The 20414-nt window shown below is 33.8% G+C and overlaps 1 protein-coding gene across 1 annotated transcript in view; it reads left to right on the top strand.

Annotated features, from left to right (window-relative positions):
• The first annotated feature begins 4628 nt into the window (after nt 1-4628).
• The window catches only part of LOC123542407 (neurogenic locus notch homolog protein 2-like), a 56652-nt gene continuing 40866 nt past the window's right edge, over nt 4629-20414 (top strand). Inside the window, exons 1-8 of the mRNA XM_053532044.1 lie at nt 4629-4726; nt 7261-7447; nt 8228-8406; nt 10302-10428; nt 12545-12647; nt 13601-13702; nt 15832-15892; nt 20175-20329. Coding sequence (XP_053388019.1) covers nt 4666-4726; nt 7261-7447; nt 8228-8406; nt 10302-10428; nt 12545-12647; nt 13601-13702; nt 15832-15892; nt 20175-20329 — 975 coding nt within the window. The 5' untranslated portion in view covers nt 4629-4665. The remainder of the gene's footprint in view (nt 4727-7260; nt 7448-8227; nt 8407-10301; nt 10429-12544; nt 12648-13600; nt 13703-15831; nt 15893-20174; nt 20330-20414) is intronic.

Raw genomic sequence — 20414 nt, 5'->3', positions numbered from 1 at the left:
GGTATAATTCATGAAATACTGGTGCAAGAGTTATGGCCCTTGTGTCATATGATGTGAGTGATGATGTTGAACAACTATTTTAAGTTTGAATCAAATCCATTTAGTAATAACATGAATAGAGTGAAAGTGCATCAAAACTTGAACCCGAAATTCAAATTAAAAGGAGGGATAATTCATTAAAAACTGGCACCAGAGTTATGGACCTTGTGTAATATGATGAGGGAGGTGATATGGAACAACTGTTTTCAGTTTGAAACAAATCCATGTAGTAATTCCTGAAATAAGGTGAAAGTGCACCAAAACTTTAACCTGAAATTCTAAGTTAAAAGAGGTATAATTCATGAAATATTGGTGCAAGAGTTATGACCCTTGTGCCATATGATGTGGGTGATAATGAGGAACAACTATTTTAAGTTAGAAGTAAATCCATCAAGTAATAACAAAGATAAAGAGAAAGTGCATCAAAACTTTAACCAAAGTGCGGACGCGGAAGGACGCCGACGCCAGGTCTAGTAGGATAGCTCTCCATACTTCGTATAATCGAGCTTACTAAGTCACTAGGTCAAATCAAAGAAAAACCCTGTGTATATGCGATAGAGGCTGTAGTTTTCAATTGATCTTCATGAAATTAGGTCAGAATAATTACCTTGATAAAATCTAGGACGAGATTTAATATGGGTCTTCTGGGGTAAATAAGCAGATCACTAGGTCAAATCAAAGAAAAACATTGTGTATGCAATAAAGGCTGTATTTTTAATTGATTTTCATAAAATTTAATCAGAATGACTGCCTTGATAAAACCTAGGTCGAGTTTGAATATTGGTCATCTTGGGTTAAAAAGAACGTCACTAGGTCAAATCAAAGAAAAACATTGTGTATGCGACAGAGGCTGTATTTTTCAAGTGATCTTCATGAAATTTGGTCAGAATAATTGCCTTGATAAAATCTAGGTCAATCACTATGTAATCACTAGGTCAAACAGGTTTACACTGTTATGGTGTGTTTCTAAGGTGAGCAACCTAGGGCCATCTTGGCCCTCTTGTTTGATGTTGTGGTTGTTCAAAGAACCTTAAGGGAGACCTGAGTGGTTATCTATTCTAGATTAGTTCAAGTTAGCTTTCTTCTGTTTCATTTGGGACATAATATAAACCCATCTTTACAGTTTAAATTTTCATGAAATTCTGATTGTATGTTTGCCTTTCATTTTGAAAGTATGTTTTCAGACTGAGTAGTGTGCAAAGATAACCGCATTTACCCCATTTCTACTGGTCGATCATTACCAACTGGCATTTACAAGTCAGATATATTCGTATTTTTTGTACATTGGAATGCTGTCAAATACTAAAACCTGTTTGTTGTTTTTGTAGTTAGGAACATGAAATTAGTGCATAAATGATTAACTCACAACATACAGTGAGTACTTTTGCCTCAAAAGTGTGCTCTTACAACCGTAAGAATATTGCTTCGTGCGGACGATTTATTGTTTTCCTGCGTACAACTGTAGAGACACTTTCAAGGAAAACTCGTACTGCATATCTGTTACAAAATTCACGTCTTTCGTATTATTTTCACATCTAGTTATAACAAGCAACAAAATACTGGTCTATCACTTAGGCTGAGGTTATGAATGGATATGAAATATGCACGCCCCCTCCCACTCCCATTCCTAGTATCGGCTTTAATAGAATACTATTATAGAGAAGATAAATGGGCTCCATGATAAAAAGGACCAGAGAATAATTAAACTGTGTGAAAAGATCCTTTGAAAGCAAAGAACGCAAACAAGTGATAACCAAGCAACATAATAACACACTCGGTTGATTGAGTCCATTTTACAGGTTTCCAGATTTTTTACGCTTCCCAGTACAAAACATGAAGCAGAAAAATATGTCAGATTCAAATTTGTTTTCGTTTTTCCGTGCCTATTTTATCAGATGGAACGGCCACACAGATATCATAAACAGTGATGTAATAATTTAAAAACAATCTTTGTTTAAAGTTTATGTACGTAGGAATTTTACACACAACGAGGGAACAGGCCATACGTCTGAAGAACAAATAATTTATTCAGCGAAATATCTTAATAAAGGTAACCAAAGTCCATTACTTACTTTTCAAGTGTATGTAAAAATCACCTTAAAATTTACAAAAAAACAGTAAACCAGTTTAATGTTACATGTGGATTTTGTTATCATTATTCAATGTTGCAAAGTTAACAATGGATGGTATGCAAAAACATGATATGTATACACAAGGAAGAGAATAATTTGATTGGACAATGAAAGAAGACGTTTAAGTCTCTGTGTTATAAAAATGTGTTTTATCACTATGACACCAACGTTTAGTGTTACATCGCAAGGTCTGGCATATTTTAATATTAAGGTGATGTTCATAATCATAGAAATTGTTTTTGGACAAAACTCAAAAGAAAAACAGTTTCTTGTCATCATACCCTTGACTATGATAAATATGTTTTCATTGTTACCGAAAATAGAATGATATGAGACGATGCAATAATTATTAGCCTGAAACAGAAAAAGAGCCTTTGTGTATGGGCTGGGCTTTTGAAATATTTAAAATTACCTATTTATTCGACTTGCAGAGCACAATATGAAATCTAATTAAAAATAGAAAATTAGCATTCCACTTTCTCTATGTCGGATGATATAGTCAGAGAACAAAAGGCAAACTGCCCATAACGAAAAGGTAACAAAAAACAAACATAAAAAAGCAAACTCAGCAGAAAAATAATCAACAATGTTGAATAAACCCAGGCTATGAATTCTTGAATAAACCGTGGCTATATTATATCGAATAAACCACGGCTATGTTATGTTGAATAAACCGTGGCTATGTTATGTTGAATTAATATCACTCTTTCAAAATCTGTATTGATATAGGGCATTTTCTAAGTTTGAGAAAGGCTCAAGAGACTGAGATTGAGATTTTCATGAAATTTCATTTGTCAACAAACCTTATTCGTTATCATGTCATGAGTCATAGGTTATCACAATATGTCAAAAGGTAGATGCTACTTTAAGAGTGACATATTGTTATGATGTCGGTGGCCCAAATTCTCAAAATAACGAGACTAACGTCTTCCTGGCTTCTGGTGTAATTTTGGGCAGTTTTCAGTTAAAATCAGAAAATGTAACTTTGACTCATTATTAAATATTTACAACATAAAAGCGTTTCTTTGGATTAAAGTTTAGACATCTATTACATATCATGTGACCATAGAGGCGAACCATTCCAGAGACCAGAATGTTCGATTGACTCCTCCGATTGCGTACATTACGTTAAGGGAAATACGTACATTTTCACAACAGAGAGCTATTTTGTTGAAAGTATTCAACATCATATCAATCAAATCAAAGAAAAAAACAGAACAACAGAAATGTAGGTATAAGTAATAAATTATGGTTATGTTTTTACCATCTTTGTGGTATCTTTGTGGTTATGTTTTTACCATGTTTGTGGTTATGTTTTTACCATATTTGTAGTTATGTTTTTACCATATTTGTGGTTATGTTTTTACCATCTTTGTGGTTATGTTTTTACCATGTTTGTGGCTATGTTTTTACTATATTTGTGGTTATGTTTTTGCCATCTTTGTGGTTATGTTTTTACCATATTTGTGGTTATGTTTTTACCATCTTTGTGGTTATGTTTTTACCATCTGGATATAAAATACACACTACGCTGCCACGGCATCCACTCACTCCGAACAGAACCCTGAATATCCTGTTGATAACAGAATAATCACAGTTCACGTTAAATCATGTACGTGTTTAATATTCTTCAGATTGAAAAAAATCATAAAACATGATTTCAGCAAAATGCCATCATAAACAATCATACAAAGAAACCTTTTCCCATTTGGGATGTTATAATATCTGACAAGATCTTTATTGAAATAAGAATAAAGTTAAAAACGAGCTGTAGACGAAGACCAGGAAGCGTCGCTTCAATTAGCTATTGTACCTAGGTTACAATAATTGCACATCATTAAAGCTCACGTAAAATACTAGAGAGAATTATCTTTTTCGTAATCATATGCTGAAATTTGATATGCCATTTAGGCTACTCAAATATAATTTGTATTTGACTGGAATAAGAACAAAATATTTTTATGATATATTTATAATGTAGTTCATCCAGGAAAAGACATGAACTTTATTATTCGCCTTTCAAAGTTAGAAAAAACAACATTTTTCACTAGTCTAAAAGACATTTTTAGATTAAGTATACTATTACAAAAATGACAAATTCCTTTGCATTGTAATACAAATTTCGAAATAATCGATTTTCAATATTAATTATTTCTCTTTGGGAGTTATCAGCCTTTGAAAACGGTCTCAGGGTTAATTTAATTTCAAAGTATTTCGGGAGTTGGGGGTGGGGGTGGGGGGGGGGGGGCGGAAGGGGGTATATCACACATATAACAACTGGTGCAGCCCCTCCACCCTCACCCTACTACTGCATGCTGATGTTCCGGCGTTTAACTGAACTTTAAACTTTGTCATTTTATCCCAGTTTCACTATATTTTCAAAGGCTTTAAAAATCAAAATAATGTTGAGGTAGACCACCACCTTAACTGAAAGAAAAGAATATGCTTTGTGCATTCTTCTAAAGTTTGTCGACAGTGTATCAGTGTTTTCAAGATGGCAGTGATAAATGCACTGATTCTATTTCTGATTACTGCGTTAAACAATGAGAACATATGTAAGTAAACAGTGTTTTTAGTAAATATGAAATTATTAGTTGAAATCTATCCTGAAATCGATGTTATTGAAAATATATAATTTATTTATATATATCTGATATTTTTCTTACTTTCTCCTGCAAGTTTTATGCTGTATCTGGTCATGAATTGGTAAAGGCTCTATCCGTTACAGCACGTTATCAATGTCTAGAAGCGTACCGTTAAATCATTAACCCTTACCCGTTAAACTGGTCTATCATTCAATTTTGGCAATACCATTTATTATTCAGATGTGCAGACTGATCTTGGTCTACACTGGTCGCAAGACAGAATCGCTTGCCGCAAGTAGGCTAAGGGTTGATATTCGTTGGGTTGGGTACTTTTCGTGGACTTTGTGACTGTGCCAGTCAACGAAATAGTACTCTCACTCATTTCATGCTAAAATGTTGAAATCCTAAAATTCATATCCCGGCAAAAATAGCCGATTATGCCAAATTTTAAAAATTCATACCCGCGTAATCAAATGATTTTACGGTATGTACTGCATATGAAATCGGATATATAATTTGAAATGTGTACGTGGTCTGACAAATAAATTTTATATAAAATACATTAGAATAAGGGACTATAATGAAATTGTTATTATAAGTAAATGAACTGAAACACCAAACGAATAAAGTTCTTTATTTCTGAGAGATATCAATGGCAAAAGGGTTTGCTCAACTGTAGAATCAAAATATAGTTATGTAGGAAATAAATTTTGCTTAGATTATTCAATGCACAGACGTCCCCAAAGTGTAAAAAGACCTAATAACGTACAAGTGAATATAAGTCATAGGGAATACCATTATCATATACCATGTCATCAAATGCTGTTCATGAACTGTAAATATTGGAAGCCTATTAGGTGGACAGCTTGGATACTGTAGATGTAGCCCACCTACAACAATCTAATATTGAATGAAAACATTATACAAGACTAAAGTTATCCATTTAGGATTAGCGAATTATATTTGAAAATCAATATCATGAAATAAATTCTATTTAATGTATTCTAAATATATAACAAAACTGCTACATAACAGTTAAACTATATAACATTTTGTAAAAAAATTACGAACAGATTAGAATAAAAGAAGAGAGATAACGTGGTTATGTGTAAGAGATTTAGCATAAAACAAGACAGATAAGATAACATCGTTGGTTTTAGGAGATCATCTAAAATATACTGCAATACACTTGTTATAAACCCAATTAAGTCATAATGTACTGATTTCAGAAGTTTAAAAAGCTTTATTTTCTGTCAATATGCACGCACACGTGCATGATAACCTATACAAGGCTTGCCAGTGCAAGGGGGGAGGAGGGGTCATTACCATTCACGAACAGACTCATTCAAATCAAGTCTGCTTTTATTTACTTGAAATAAAACCACACTTAAAGTGTCAACTTTAGTTAATAGCTTAAACCAGTTACACGCACACTTTATACATTACTGCTTTTTCAGGAACTGATTTCATCATGATAACCAAGTACTTCCTCTTGGATCTTTTGCCCGTTTTTTTTGTGAAAGATATAGACGAAATATTCAAGATCAAGAATGCCTCTGTGAATAATTTGACTAAAACAATGTTAAATGAAGAAGACTCTCTATACAGTCTGGTCAGGATCCATGCTGTTCGCTTTCAAAGCCTATTGGAATTAGAGAAACTTTTAGCGAACAGCATGGATCCTGACCAGACTGCGCGGATGCGCAGGCTGGTCTGGATCCATGCTGGTCGCAAAGCCACTATGTTGGTTTTCTCAAGGCACGGCTCATTTTAGGTCTTGCACAGAGTTACCACCTATTTTGTAGATAGTAATGATTATTCCTTTGGCTGTTGAAAGAAAATATTTATAACAAGGTAATGCATACGGAAGTGTGATCATGTATCGGCTTCATCAACATCGCATCTTCATACAGATATTTAAATAACAAAGGAAGATGGATAATTTATACAAAGTCGCATTCCGCGACGGCATTACCTTAGATAACTGCATATAATGACTGTATCATATATTTGAAAGAAACTACTCTTAGTTTTCTAATAAGGTAATATAAATTCATGCTTTTACAAACGATCAATTTTCTAAAACTGTTGAAAATTGGGATAATAGAGTATATATTCCATATATAAATCAAGCTAAATTGCCATATTATACATAGATTGTATCTTAAACAAATTTCTGTGACTTTGGAAATTATTCAAATGTTTTGATTTATATTACCTTAACGCGCTTTACCATAATATCCAAACAAATAGTTAAACTACATTTATTTCTTTTCACAACAGTCACTTTGATTGGTCAGTCCGGATGTTATTTTGTGTAAAAGATTGAAGCCAACACACCATATATGAAGGAGATACAAATTCAATAAAAATATCAATATTTGAAATAATATTTCACACTGGACATTATAGTTTACAATACAAAGACATTAGTTTTTTTATATCAACGTGCCTTATATATATTTATATATGCGTGTTTATCTTTTTTGTTTACCCTTATGTAGATATTGATGCATGTTCATGTTCAAACACAGTCCGGCTTGTGAACGGTTCGAGCCCAAACGAAGGACATATTGAGCTATTCCATCAAGGAGAATGGAAATCATTCTGCGACGATGAAATTTATTATGATTCAACCGGACTTCAAGGAAGCAAAACATCATCAGTTGTGTGTAGAATGTTGGGATATACGTAAGTAGGTTACTTAAGTTCACACGTTAAACATTGCTTTTGAGCAATTACTACACACAGTTAATCCAACCTAAAAGTTAACATGTTTATGTGTAATAAAAGCATTATGAATAAGGTTTAAAATAGTACATCTGTAGCTAAACACGGTAAAAAGGTGTGCTACCACTAAAAACTGGAAGTTTACACCAACCAAGTTATGGTCTGTGACATTTAATTTTGAATATTGCTTTACATACACAATTATTTATATATTTTGTAAGCGAAATACATTTAATAAGGATTTCAACATTTGAAGTAAATATCTCAAGATAAAATATATTAGTGAAAGATAGGCAATGGGCGATGAAAGTGTTGAGACGAGGTAAGACGGTTCCAACATATAATGACATTTGAACAACTGTTGTTCCATTAACAAAAATATATGAACAGTTTTTATACATCTTTATATTTACTGTATATTAATTTACCATAATTATTTCGCATTCAAGTGTATTTCCGTACCAGTGTAAAATGAAAATGACATTATTTAATAAGGAACTTATTGACAGTAAACGGGAGCAGTGGTTCTTTCGTTCTAGAAACATATTGCATTTCTTATTGTCTTTATAATGAACGTTAAAGGCACATGGAATAAGATCATACTGGGATCATGATTTGATAATACAGGAACGACCAGTTATCTGTTCACACTACATCGTCTATGTTGGTATTACTTTCAAGAACTGTAAAAACTGTCCAAACATCTGGGTATGAGAATGTCAATTTATCTTAATCATACAGGATGGGCTACGAAAGTTACAGACATACATCCCCATATGGTCGTAGCACTGAAACAACTTGGTTAGACAACATGCGATGTGATGGCACCGAAACTAATTTAGAAGAGTGCCAATTCCTCGGCGAGTGTAAAGATTTCCATAATATCGGCGTTACTTGCAAAGGAGAAATCGATTGTTGCGGTAAGACTGACACGCTTCCAGTTTCTTCAAATGTTTGAACAAACTTCTATTAAATGAAAAATGAAACCAATGAATTTAAGTTTTGAGCACTTGTGTTTTGTGTTTAAAAGGGCCTTTCCTTCAATTAAACTTAAGTAAAATAGTGATTAGTGATGTAATATGAAAAGTACTGGTTTAAGATTTAGAAATCACTTTCATATATTAGTATTTGTGCAAACTGAAAAAAACAACAACAACAACTTCGATGTAGCTTTACAGCAAAATTTATCGATTACCATCCCTTTGTTAATTTACGTCAGTGTAATATACTGCATTACCTAAAAAGTATTCCAGCTTTTTGTAAAAATGTACTGACTAAAATGGGAATATCTAACCCACAATAAAAGTGATATTTTTAGAAGATAATTGTTCAGTTAATTTGTTTCGGGGAAATGACTCTAAGAGCAATGATCGACTGGTAATGTATACGGGGACTTTCTATTTAATTCAACTGCAAAATCGCTTATATATTTGAAGAAGAAGGATAGTACATAGTGGATAAATATCCAGAGAGTTATAAGTTGTAGCTGTAGGGAAGACGTAAAACACTGACAGCCCTATTTTGAGTGAGAGCACATTGTTGGTCGCAACCTCCATTTTTGAGTTACAGCGCACTCTACTTAAGTTAGAGCCCATTTTTGCGCACAATCTCTGTCTTGAGTTAGAGTACATTATTGCACACAACCATGTTTTTGAACGCAGTTGCACACAATATTTGTATTAAGCGCAGAGATCCGTAAGATGCAGGACTGGTCATATAACAAGAAGACAATATATATATATACCCTGCATTAATTATAGTTGATTATGCCCGACTAGGTGGTAAATCTTTATAAGACAAAGAAGCCCAGAATATATATAAATGCATGTTAAGCTCTATAGAAAGTGTTTTATGAACAAGATGATACATAATTATGCTATGAACAGAAATGTAAATAAAATACATACATGTAATATCAACAGAAAATTCTGTTGCTGGGAGGTAACCGAACTTCTGTTTCGCATTGTTGGAGGGGAATGTTCAAGTTTGCCCCAAAGTGGCTCAAAGTCCCTAAGTGGAGTAAATTCCATGTATTCATTCGTCAAGAAATATTGTTTTATCAAAATGCATGCAATATATTTTTCATTAAATTGGAGACAAGCATGGATAACATTCAGTTTTTAACTGATTTTTGAAAACAATCTGAACTTCTTAATATTGGTAGAGCTATCGACCCCAACCGGAAAACTGAACATGAAATCAGCGAAAGAAGCTGCACCTGTAATCAAAATATTTCTATGGTCATTGACTGTTACCATTACTAAAACATTTCTATTAGACCCTATGGCATTCGAAAATATTCGTGATTTCAGCAATAATGACATGTTTTTAACAAAGTAAAAATTCTTTTTTAAAACTAGAAGATAAACATTCTAGTATCAAACAAAATAATTGAGCCGTGCCATGAGAAAACCAACATAGTGGGTTTGCGACCAGCATGGATCCAGACCAGCCTGTGCATCCGCGCCGTCTGGTCAGGATCCATGCTGTTCGCTTTTAAAGCCTAATGGAATTGGAGAAACTGTTAGCGAACAGTATGGATGCGCAGGCTGGTCTGGATCCATGCTGGTCGCAAACCCACTATGTTTGTTTTCTCATGGCGCGGTTCGTATGTTTTTAATCATCAATATTTTGTAAATTTTCCAAATATAAGGCTTACATGAACATAGTCCGTTGTTAAATTAAACACTTCATTAATAAGAAAATATTCATAGATTGTCCAGTTTATTTTGCGTGCACGTAATAGTTTCTAACCTAAATTCCTGTATTGTTTTATTACGATTTGTGTCTTTTCTATTTATCTGTTATATTGAAGATATACCAAAAGTACTTCCGGAAATAAGACACACAATGCAAGGCGATATAGAAAGAATATTGAGTCCTTACTTGCAGTTTAGGTGTGATCGTAGGTCTAATGATACAAATCCGTATCTCGTAAATTGGTATGTAATTTTATTTTTGCTTTCATGTACCTTATGTAATTTTAGTTTATTGTAAATGATAACAGCTATTATTTTTAACTGAATTTAAAAATGGCCATCTCTGTCTCTGGATAAGTACGAAAGTCTTTATTCCAAAAAATTTAAAATGGCCTGCCGGGAGCTATCAACACAAAATCGAGCAAAGAGTAGATGACAGGACTAATAATTCTAACACTTCACCACTAATAGTCATATAATCCTTGAAGTTTGTGAAATTATTCATCATCGGCTGGAAATAGCAATGAACAGTCTATACGTTTTAGATCAGCAGGCAAATTATAGAGCTTATTGGTAAAGTCTGTTTTTCTTTTACCTATATTCATTTTGCTTTTTGAAACGGTACATCATAAAGTATTCTTGCACGTTCGGCAAATCGTTTGCCACGAATATGTTTTGTAAAACTCATTCTACATTTTTGTGATTCATGAAACAGTTTACAATTCTCACATTTACGTATTTATGTTTTACTTTGTCCATGCATTTTTGTGCACACTTTTATATTTGTTTTGTAAAATAGCTTATTCTCCCTATATATATATATATACAGTGTCACTTCCGAAAACCGGACCTTCTGAAAACCGGAAACCTTTGAAAACGGTACGAATCTCAAAGTCCCGTTTTTTTCTGTTCTTATTTCTATATATTTTTAGCCTCTGAAAACCGGAACTTCTGAATTCTGAAAACCGGACGATTTTTGAAGCACTGTTTATATTTTAACACTAAGATATTTGCTTGTTTAAAAGTGTCACCTGATAGTCTAGAAACGCTGTCAACATATTCTTTTGTTTATTTATTAGCGTTCAGGTTCGGGTTTATTTTGACACGCTTTATAATCACAGTGATCATTTGATGCAAAGGTAAGGAAGTAATTAGCGATTATTTCCATTTGTATTCAATTTATGAAAACGTGATAAACTAAATAATCTTATGTGTTAAAAACTTTCTTAATGTTTGAACGAAAGAAAGATGGATGTTTTAAATGATTTAGTTACATCGACTAAACTATGCATTATCAACATTAGTTAAAATTTAATGTTGACGAACTCGGGTCCAAAGATAGTAAAATGTAAATTGAAACTTCTGAAATCCGGAAACTTCCAAAAACCAAACTTTTAGGCTGATCCGGAGGTCGTTCGGTTTTCGGAAGTTACACTGTATATATATTGGATTTAACATCACACAAACACAATTACATATGACGACCTTCTAGCATTATTTCATCAAGGGCGGGCAACTTTGTAGAAACTTCGACCTTCTGTTAATTAGCTGGATGGCTTCCTCACATGAAAAATTCAACAACCCAAGCTAAGCTTGAACCCACATCGGTGACGGGCAAGTGATTCGAAGTCAGCGACCTCAACCACTCGGCCACGAAGCCCCGTTCCCACTACCATTTCTCGCCCCTATACGTTTGTAAACAAATATGAAGCTCAAACGCATTTCTATATTTTCATTTACACTCTGTTGTCATAGTGACTGCAGATTTCGTACTATTCTCCTCCTGAATATAAAATAACAACCCTTTAATACAGGCTTCGAAATATTGAGATACTTTATATTATTCAAATACATTATACTAATACATAAATCATAGCAAAAACTCTGTTAGGTTGTTAGCCTGGAACCTAAAGAATTATGGAGCTTACTGCAATTGTACATGGTGATGATTCTAGCTGAACCAAAACTTTTGCAGAAAATAGCAAGCAAAATATATATAAAAAAACTTCCATAAAATTACAAGAATGTATGCGCGTATGCAAAATAAACATTATGTTGTAGGGGTTTTTGTTTGAGGGGCTGCGTTCCTATAGCTAAGATTTTCCTTATGGTTCCTCGTTTATTTTCTCATAGTCGGCCCGAGAGATAAATTCAGTACAGGTGTACTAAATTGTATTTCTGTATTGTGTATTTTGATTCCTCCGATATTCTATGCATATCAAAACACTCCTTTTTAATTATAAGATAACATATTTATTTGTATATTTTTCTATATGTAAAATTGAACTGAATTGAATGCATTATTACAAAATGAATAACTATGAAGAAAAAAATCTAAATATTTTGATTACAATTCAAGGTATGTTGATAATGTACAAATTACTCAAAAAGGACCATCGAATATATCAGACGACCTTGTACTTACAGAACATGAATTAACAAAAGAGGGTCTCGGTTTTGACGTGAGTATATCTATGTTTCTAGTAAACAATGTTGTGAAGTAAATTCCGAGTGATTGAAAAAATATTTATCTTATTCGAAAGCGCACAAACTGTACTGAACTAGATTAAAGTTATAAAGCAGCTTAATGAAGAAGTAGTATTGATTCAAAGGTGGAGCCAAAACACGTATTGACATTCAGCTGTGACGTCATCAAGGTTTGACGTCAAAACAATGCGACGTCGAACAAAATTTATTACAAAAATGACCAAAGGCTGCAGATATTTGTATTTAATTCTTATACTTTTAAGTAGGGTGGGTTTAATGATAAAAAACCGTTGCGTTCTAGGTTCGGTCGATATCGGGCTGCGCCCTCGGTCGATATTGCTTTTATCTGACAGATCGATAAACCCACATACCGACCTCACCAAAAGGCAATCATTTTATAGTAATGTTGGTACATAAACGCATACAGCGATTCCGTAAAATTGAATGTATTTCTAAAGAAAGTACCTTTTATTTCCTTAGTAAATATATAACATTCAAAATTATCTTACGGTATATGTAAATGTTGTTTGCTTCTGAAACCTGAAAGATTAATTGGATTTTATATATTTATAACACTCTGCACAAGGAGAATTTCTGATAAAGAGTTAAACAACAATTTTCTGTTTGACAAAGAAACATAAGTTCTTCAAAAATAGAATAGAACACTAACCTTTAGCCTGCTGCCGGGAGGTGATTCTGCCTTTGCGACAAGTGCAAACAGTAAAGTTACTGTCCGCTATTCAGTAATTTTTCAGTGAGCACCCCTTCGAATTATGAATGGTACTGTCTAAACTGAAAGATAGATCAGTCCATTTTGGAAATTTAGCAAGGTAAAGGTTAAAAATCATATTATCAAAGTGTAGGTATGTAATGTATGTGACGCTGTTTGCCCTGGCATCAAAACTGAGTATCACTTCATTTAACACAGGTAGAGTGTGGTGTGCTCAAAGTAAATGCGTCAACAAATGTTAATGACTCCCTTGCTGAATCAAATGAAACAAAAAGTCTTCCTTTCTATGCAGGACTAAAGGTAAGATACCATAATTATGTGATATGCAATAATACAATTTATACATTTACAAACTCGTTTGAACCTTTTAAAGAACATTTCACTTCATATATCTTAAATCTTAAATTAGTTTTCAAGTACATGTGTGTTATGCAAAATATTGAGAGTGTAAACATTTAAAAATAAGAGGATGTTCCTAGAACTATAAATGTGGTTTTATACATACACTTCATAAAATTTCTAATTAATCATCTCACTTTCACTATTGTATTCTGAAACGTACTCAAGATGTAAAAGAACCCAACCGTTTTCTTACCTTGGTGATAATATATCTATAAAAGATTAAACGCCATATTTTGTATGGCGACTTTCCAGCTTTCGATGGTGGAGAAAGCTTGATGTTGCCCCTCTGTGCATCTTCTTCAGGCCAGAGTGGGTACCAACAGTCTTCCGAGACCTAGCTGGATAACTAACTCACGTGAAATAATTCTACACCCAAAGAAACTTGGGGTGAGGAGCAAATTATTTGAAGTAAAGACCAATTCATGGCTGTTAAGATTAACAGAGTTTCATTACAAATGAGTCACCCTCAAATAATAATAATAATAAACAACCAAAACTACATATAAAGATTAACCAAGCTTATTCAAATATTTCTGACACTGATAAGTATCCAGCTGTACACAGCTAAAGCTTCAAGTACCCTTTTCAGACTGCAAATAGTGTGATGCATTAATTTCCTACTCGAAATTTCAGAAGTTACTAAAACATTTATTACAATAATAGATTTCCCAATAATTAAAAAAGTACTCTAAGCAAAGTTTTATTTTTGATAGAAATACATGCAAACTAACATAAACACTTTACGGCACATCAACTGTACTCTCATTTTTATAGTTATATAAAAGGATGTAGTTTGAATGCAATTTTAAATGTTCATATAAAACGTCTTCACATCGTTAAAGAAGAGTGTTTTCTCATTTCATGTCACCAAAACGGAAACTTGAGTCTTTTTTACATCAGTGGGTTATTTCATTAACAATTTAAAACTGTTATATAATAGGAGAAAACTATTATAGGAAACGGGATTTTAAGCTTTCAATAATACGATTGTAATAAATAAATGATATACTGCATTATCTGTAAGGAATATTTAGCACACCGTTTAGTGTATAATTGATATTGTGTTTATTATGGTAACATTTAATAATATACAGTTTCATGTTCGAATCGTTGAATGTTTCATTGTAAGGAATTTTTTTTGCTAAATTTTTTAAAAATATGTATATGTTGAATATATTTTAAATGCCTATAAACCTATGCATGCAACTGATAATAAGGTTTGTGACTACAAAAGCAGCAAGATACTATACTTTGCCCAAGCTTAAACCTAGGGGTAAGCCCCTACATTAACTGGTTTCACTGCATTGAATACTCTGTTACTGCTAGGTATCCCTGTCTCAATGTTTTATTTACCTGTCGTCAAATTACTTTATGCCCTTATATGTTCAGTGAAAGGGAGGTTATACAGCCTTGAGTTTTATGACCATATTACTAGATTGATATCAAACAGAGAATAAACATTAAAATGCGAAACAATATTTGGGTGTAGGGGGTTATTCCTAGCTGTAAACCTTGGTAAAATATTATTGTTTGTCGCATTTTTTGTACATTTATTTATTTTCATCTGTTTGTAGTCATAAGCAATATAATTTTGGTTTTATCTATTTTATGAGATTGTAAAGACCTTTTAATGTATAGTTTAATATACTTTTTAAAAATAATAGAGGACCTCCGCGGCCGAGTGGTTAAGATCGCTTACCTCAATTCACTTGCCCTTTGTGGGTTCGAAATCTTATCTAGAGTGTAGAATTCTTAATGCGTGGAAGCTAGTCAGTTGGCAAATGAAAGATCGGTAGTTTTATCCCGGGGTGTCGGGCCTTGCCTGTAATAATGTCTGGAGAGGACCATGGGGTCTTCCACCACCATCAAAAGCTTGAAATGTCGCCATATGACCTATATTGTGTTGGCATGATATTCAATTTTTCTTCGCTGGTGTCGAAAAGAACAATATTATTTTAGAAAGAGCTTGTTGCTGTAATATAGTTTACATTTATACGTTATGTCGTGCATGTTTAATTTTATTTTAGATTAGTGAACAAGATATTACTGTAAGTAAAGGAGGTTACACTACTGTTCAGGTAACACAAATAGTACAGTAAAATGGTGTAAAAATACTTCAGAAAATGGGAAAAGCATGAAACTTGGTACATAACTACTTCAGGGCAAAATACTAAAAATGAGCATGAGACCCACTCCGAAAAATCCAATATGGCCAAAAAATCCAAGATGGCCGCCATATATGTATATATTTTCGAAAATACATAATATTATATATAAAATTTCTATTGACACTTACAGTCATCAGTATAATAAGCTAAAACCACCTGCCTGAATAAATCCAAACATATTATATTAACAAAAATACCGCTCTTCCAACAAAAATGAAAAAAGTTGTCTCCCTTGGATAAAATGTGCTATTAAGCAGAAGAAAAGTCATAATGCATTTATATGAATCAAAATTAAGTATATAATGGTAACTGGCATATCAAGAATGTTTAAAATGGCAACAGTCCTGTGCAGAACTTTACAACAATTGTAAATTAATCAATTATAAATACATTCGAACTTCGGTAACTGGAACCCATCAGGACCGACTAAATTTATTCTAATTATCGGTAGTATGAGTGATCGAAAAATATATTATAAAGGAATTTGTTTGGGACCTGACGATAGATTAATTGAAGAATGGTGTTAGAATTATCAGAGTTTGAGCAAACCAAGTTTTAGTCTGTAATCTGTATTAGTGAATAAATGACATGTGTTTCACTTTGTCATTAGTTTTCGTGACTCAGAATTTGTAAGTGTTGCTGTATTTATTTCAATTTATTTACACTAAGAGAACTAATGACACTTAATAAAACTATATAATTCATTAATTATGTTAGTGTGATAGACCATGTGAACATCCCTGGCCTGTCAGATCATCATGATTTCTTTGGGAAAAAGTCATTGCCGGTTGATCAGCGTAATCAAATTTACATTTGCATGTCCCTGTAATATTCTGTTTTTTGTCAAATTGTAGCACCATATGCCATAACAATGGTTTTATAGTTTAATGTCATAAGCATATAATGTACAGTCACTAATGCCCTGACCACTCTCAGGCAAAGACCATGAAGATCATACTGCTTCCTGAAAATTTTGAGGCGGTGGGGACGGGGATCAAACTTGAAAAATATGCAGTTCTAAAGTTCATACTGCGCGCTTTTAACATCCTTGCCAGGTTCTCACGGCGTCTAACACGTTCACACTAATTTTCTTACCACGCGCTTCTTCACGTCCAGTGTGTTCTTACTACATTCTTAGTACGATCAGTCATATTGCACCTCTCGCTTACCATGGTTTAACCATATGCTTATCACCTTTTTACTACATTCGTCGGCTACTTATAAATACTACGCCATGCGCCTCTTTTTTTTTTCATTCCTTCTGCAAGTTATATTGACATAATTGTGTCCACATCTACACTCAACAACCATAAATTACAATAAACGATGACCCCCCCCCCCCACCTCACCCCCACGCCCCAATGAAGAAAAAAGAGCAGTCTTATAGAGAGACTGCGGTGGAATAAGCAAAAGCAGTGTGAAGGATATACGGAGGTCCGAAAGTCCACTACAAGCTGCCAGTGCTGCTGAGTCCATGATTATGTGGCAATTCCTGATGGTGTTCGATACCCATTGCTGATTGAAAACAAAGTGATTGGGAATTGGATCCAGTATTCATACTTAATTTTCAGAATCTGAACCAATCATGGTGAGAACCTGCTGCAAACGTGACATAGATGTGTTAAGAACCGAAAGAACGTATTAATAACGTTATGCGGTATACTACAATGTGGCATGCACGTAGCATGGTCATAACACACAAGCGTAGATAAGTTGTAGTAAGAACTCCATTGACGTAGCAAGAATGCAATGATAACCCAATGACAGCGCAGTGAGCACGCCATGCAGCCTTTCCCGTCCACACCACGCTTGTACTATGTCCTACTAGGTTTTAGTTAATCATTACTACGTCCTTCCTTCTTCCTGATTAGACCGCGTTCTCACTACATTTGTTTTGAACATGTCCAAAATTCGACCGTGTTCTCTACACCCATGGAGACCATAATTATTAATTATCATGTTCTTATCGGAGTCTACTGTATTTCTTCTACATTGTACAAGTTCTTACTGCATCCTACTAGTTTTTACGACGTAGTGGGAACGTGGCTGAGTGTAACGGGGGTATAAATTAAGAGCAGAATCTATCATTTCTACAAGAAAAATGTGCTCTAATATCTATTTCTGGACATTTTAATGAAATTAAAATTAAATTAAATGTGAGTTCTTGAGGATTTTTCTAATGAGCACAGGTACATTCGAAACACAATTTTAATACCAATTTAAATTACTAGTTTTAAGACGACAAATATTATCTATTTACCATTTCGCGGGCTTAGCGCAAAACGGTTGTAACTTATATGAAATAAAGAAGGAGTTACAACCGTTTTGCGCTAAGCCCGCGATTTGTATTTCCAGTTATGCAGTCCAATGTAAGAATAACACTGTCTTGTCAAACAAAACTAACCAGTACAGCTCGCGCTTACCGGTGAATCAAGCTTTTAAATGCATTTTCTACATCTTCCTACAAGCAAACTGTTCGTATTATATTTCTGGGGTATAAATGGAGGCTTTCGATACTCTTCTTTACAGCAAAACATGTCAAGTAGCTTGATCAACCATCTGTTCACATATAGATTAGGGCTATAATGTGCATTCCTGCATCGTCTGCTACACCTCTTGAACATACTAAACAAGGTTGCCCATTAGGTCTGGCACATATGGGTGTCGGGTGTTCTATCACTTTCCTAAAATTCCTAGTCAAGATAAATAAGGCTGACCAGAGAGATCTTTGATATATTGGAACCTTTCCAACAGGTTTTGTCTCAAGTACCCGAGTCTCGTACCAATAGCTCCTCAAGTGCATTTGCAACCTCGATAAAGTCTGTCGAGGAAGACGTAATTTGTCAAACGTGCTGAAATGCTCTGCACTGTATTATGCAAGTTAACTAAAGTTGTCGACAATCTCGTGCTTGTGTGTACTGACAAGAGTATCTGACAATTGTACCTTATTTCAGATTTCAACTCACTGTTCAGAGTAATATATTTCACAGAATAGTTACTAAGTGTTGTCCATGAAAGCAACTTTTATATTTTCAGCCTTACTCTTCTTTGTTACACAGTTAGCAATTTATTACGCAGACATTGTGACTGCGGGTGCATAATAAGGAACATTGTTTCATTTGATCCTACTAGTCCGTCGCTATAATCTATTCTTCATTTCGAAGTCCCAAACTGAAAGGGGTAGTTGTCGTACTTGGTGTCAAAGAAACTACAATTTTATATAGCAACTAAGTTCCTTGACCTTCACATTCTCCATATAACTTACCATCTATAAACAAGGTTTCATCAAGAAGTCTTTAGAATTTGCAATTTTGAAGTTATCGAAGAATCTGCCATTTGCAAATGATGGACCGACATACAGACGGACAAAATGATGTACAAGAGGAGAAAATAAGATAACAAGCATATTCTCAATTTGTCCCTCTGTCTATGTAAAATTTCTCAAGAAACAATCTCTCCTTGTTTTGAAGAAATGCAGGATGACACTTTGTGTCATATTCGTGCACTATTTGTTGCCATAGCAACAACATTTGTTGCCATAGGAACAAATGTGAATGACATTGACATTCTCTGCATTGCCGTCTATCCATGTACCACGTATCATGAAAAATTCTGCTGTAGTTTCAAAGTTATTGCAGTATCCCACTCTGCATGGCTGACGTATTGACATGCATACAGGGGCAACCCATAAGCCCCATCTGGCTAAATACTGGTAAGGGAATAACAACAATGTTTCAATATGCTACTGTGGAGGGAATTAAAGTGAAATAATATAAATTACATATATTAAAACAAAATATTCTTTAAAATATGAAAACTACACAATGATAATATTAAACTAAGTTTTAAAGGTTAGATTTTTGCCGTTACCATGGAAACAGAAAGAAACTAACATCATTTGAATTGTTATTTTTGCATTTGATGCAAATTTAGGATTTATTTTATTATATACATTTATATTTAGTGCATTTTGGGGTGAATGTAAATATAATGACCTTTCATTAGAATCTTCTAAGGTAAATATTGAGTTTTGGCGGCCATTTTGGAAAATGGCCGCCATATCGGCCATCTTGACAGATATCAAATGGGTCCCATGAAAAAAATGTTGTTAATGCTTTAATAAATAGCTGTGCCAATTTTGGTGCTTTTCCCATTTTCTGAAGTATTTTGGCATTTTCTGTTACGAATCGATCTCACTAAAACAGTTCCATTGGGATGTCAATATAACGAAAACGATTCATCTGGTTGCTCTACAACGTTGTCGCTTTACGATGAAAATTTGAGTGAGAATCCATGTGATGCGGGGATAAATGCGGTCAATGCTGCCGACGACGATATATGTGTAAACGAAATCGTGGTATAATTGCTTTCTAGATATGCTCGAAGTTATGTTTGTAAACGAAATCTTGGTATAATTGCTCGACGTTATGTGTGTAAACGAA

The sequence above is a fragment of the Mercenaria mercenaria genome, chromosome 19 (genome assembly GCF_021730395.1).
Source record: "Mercenaria mercenaria strain notata chromosome 19, MADL_Memer_1, whole genome shotgun sequence".
NCBI lineage: Eukaryota > Metazoa > Mollusca > Bivalvia > Venerida > Veneridae > Mercenaria > Mercenaria mercenaria.
The sequence above is the reverse complement of the archived record's forward strand: the minus strand, read 5'-3'. Positions and strand labels throughout refer to the sequence as shown.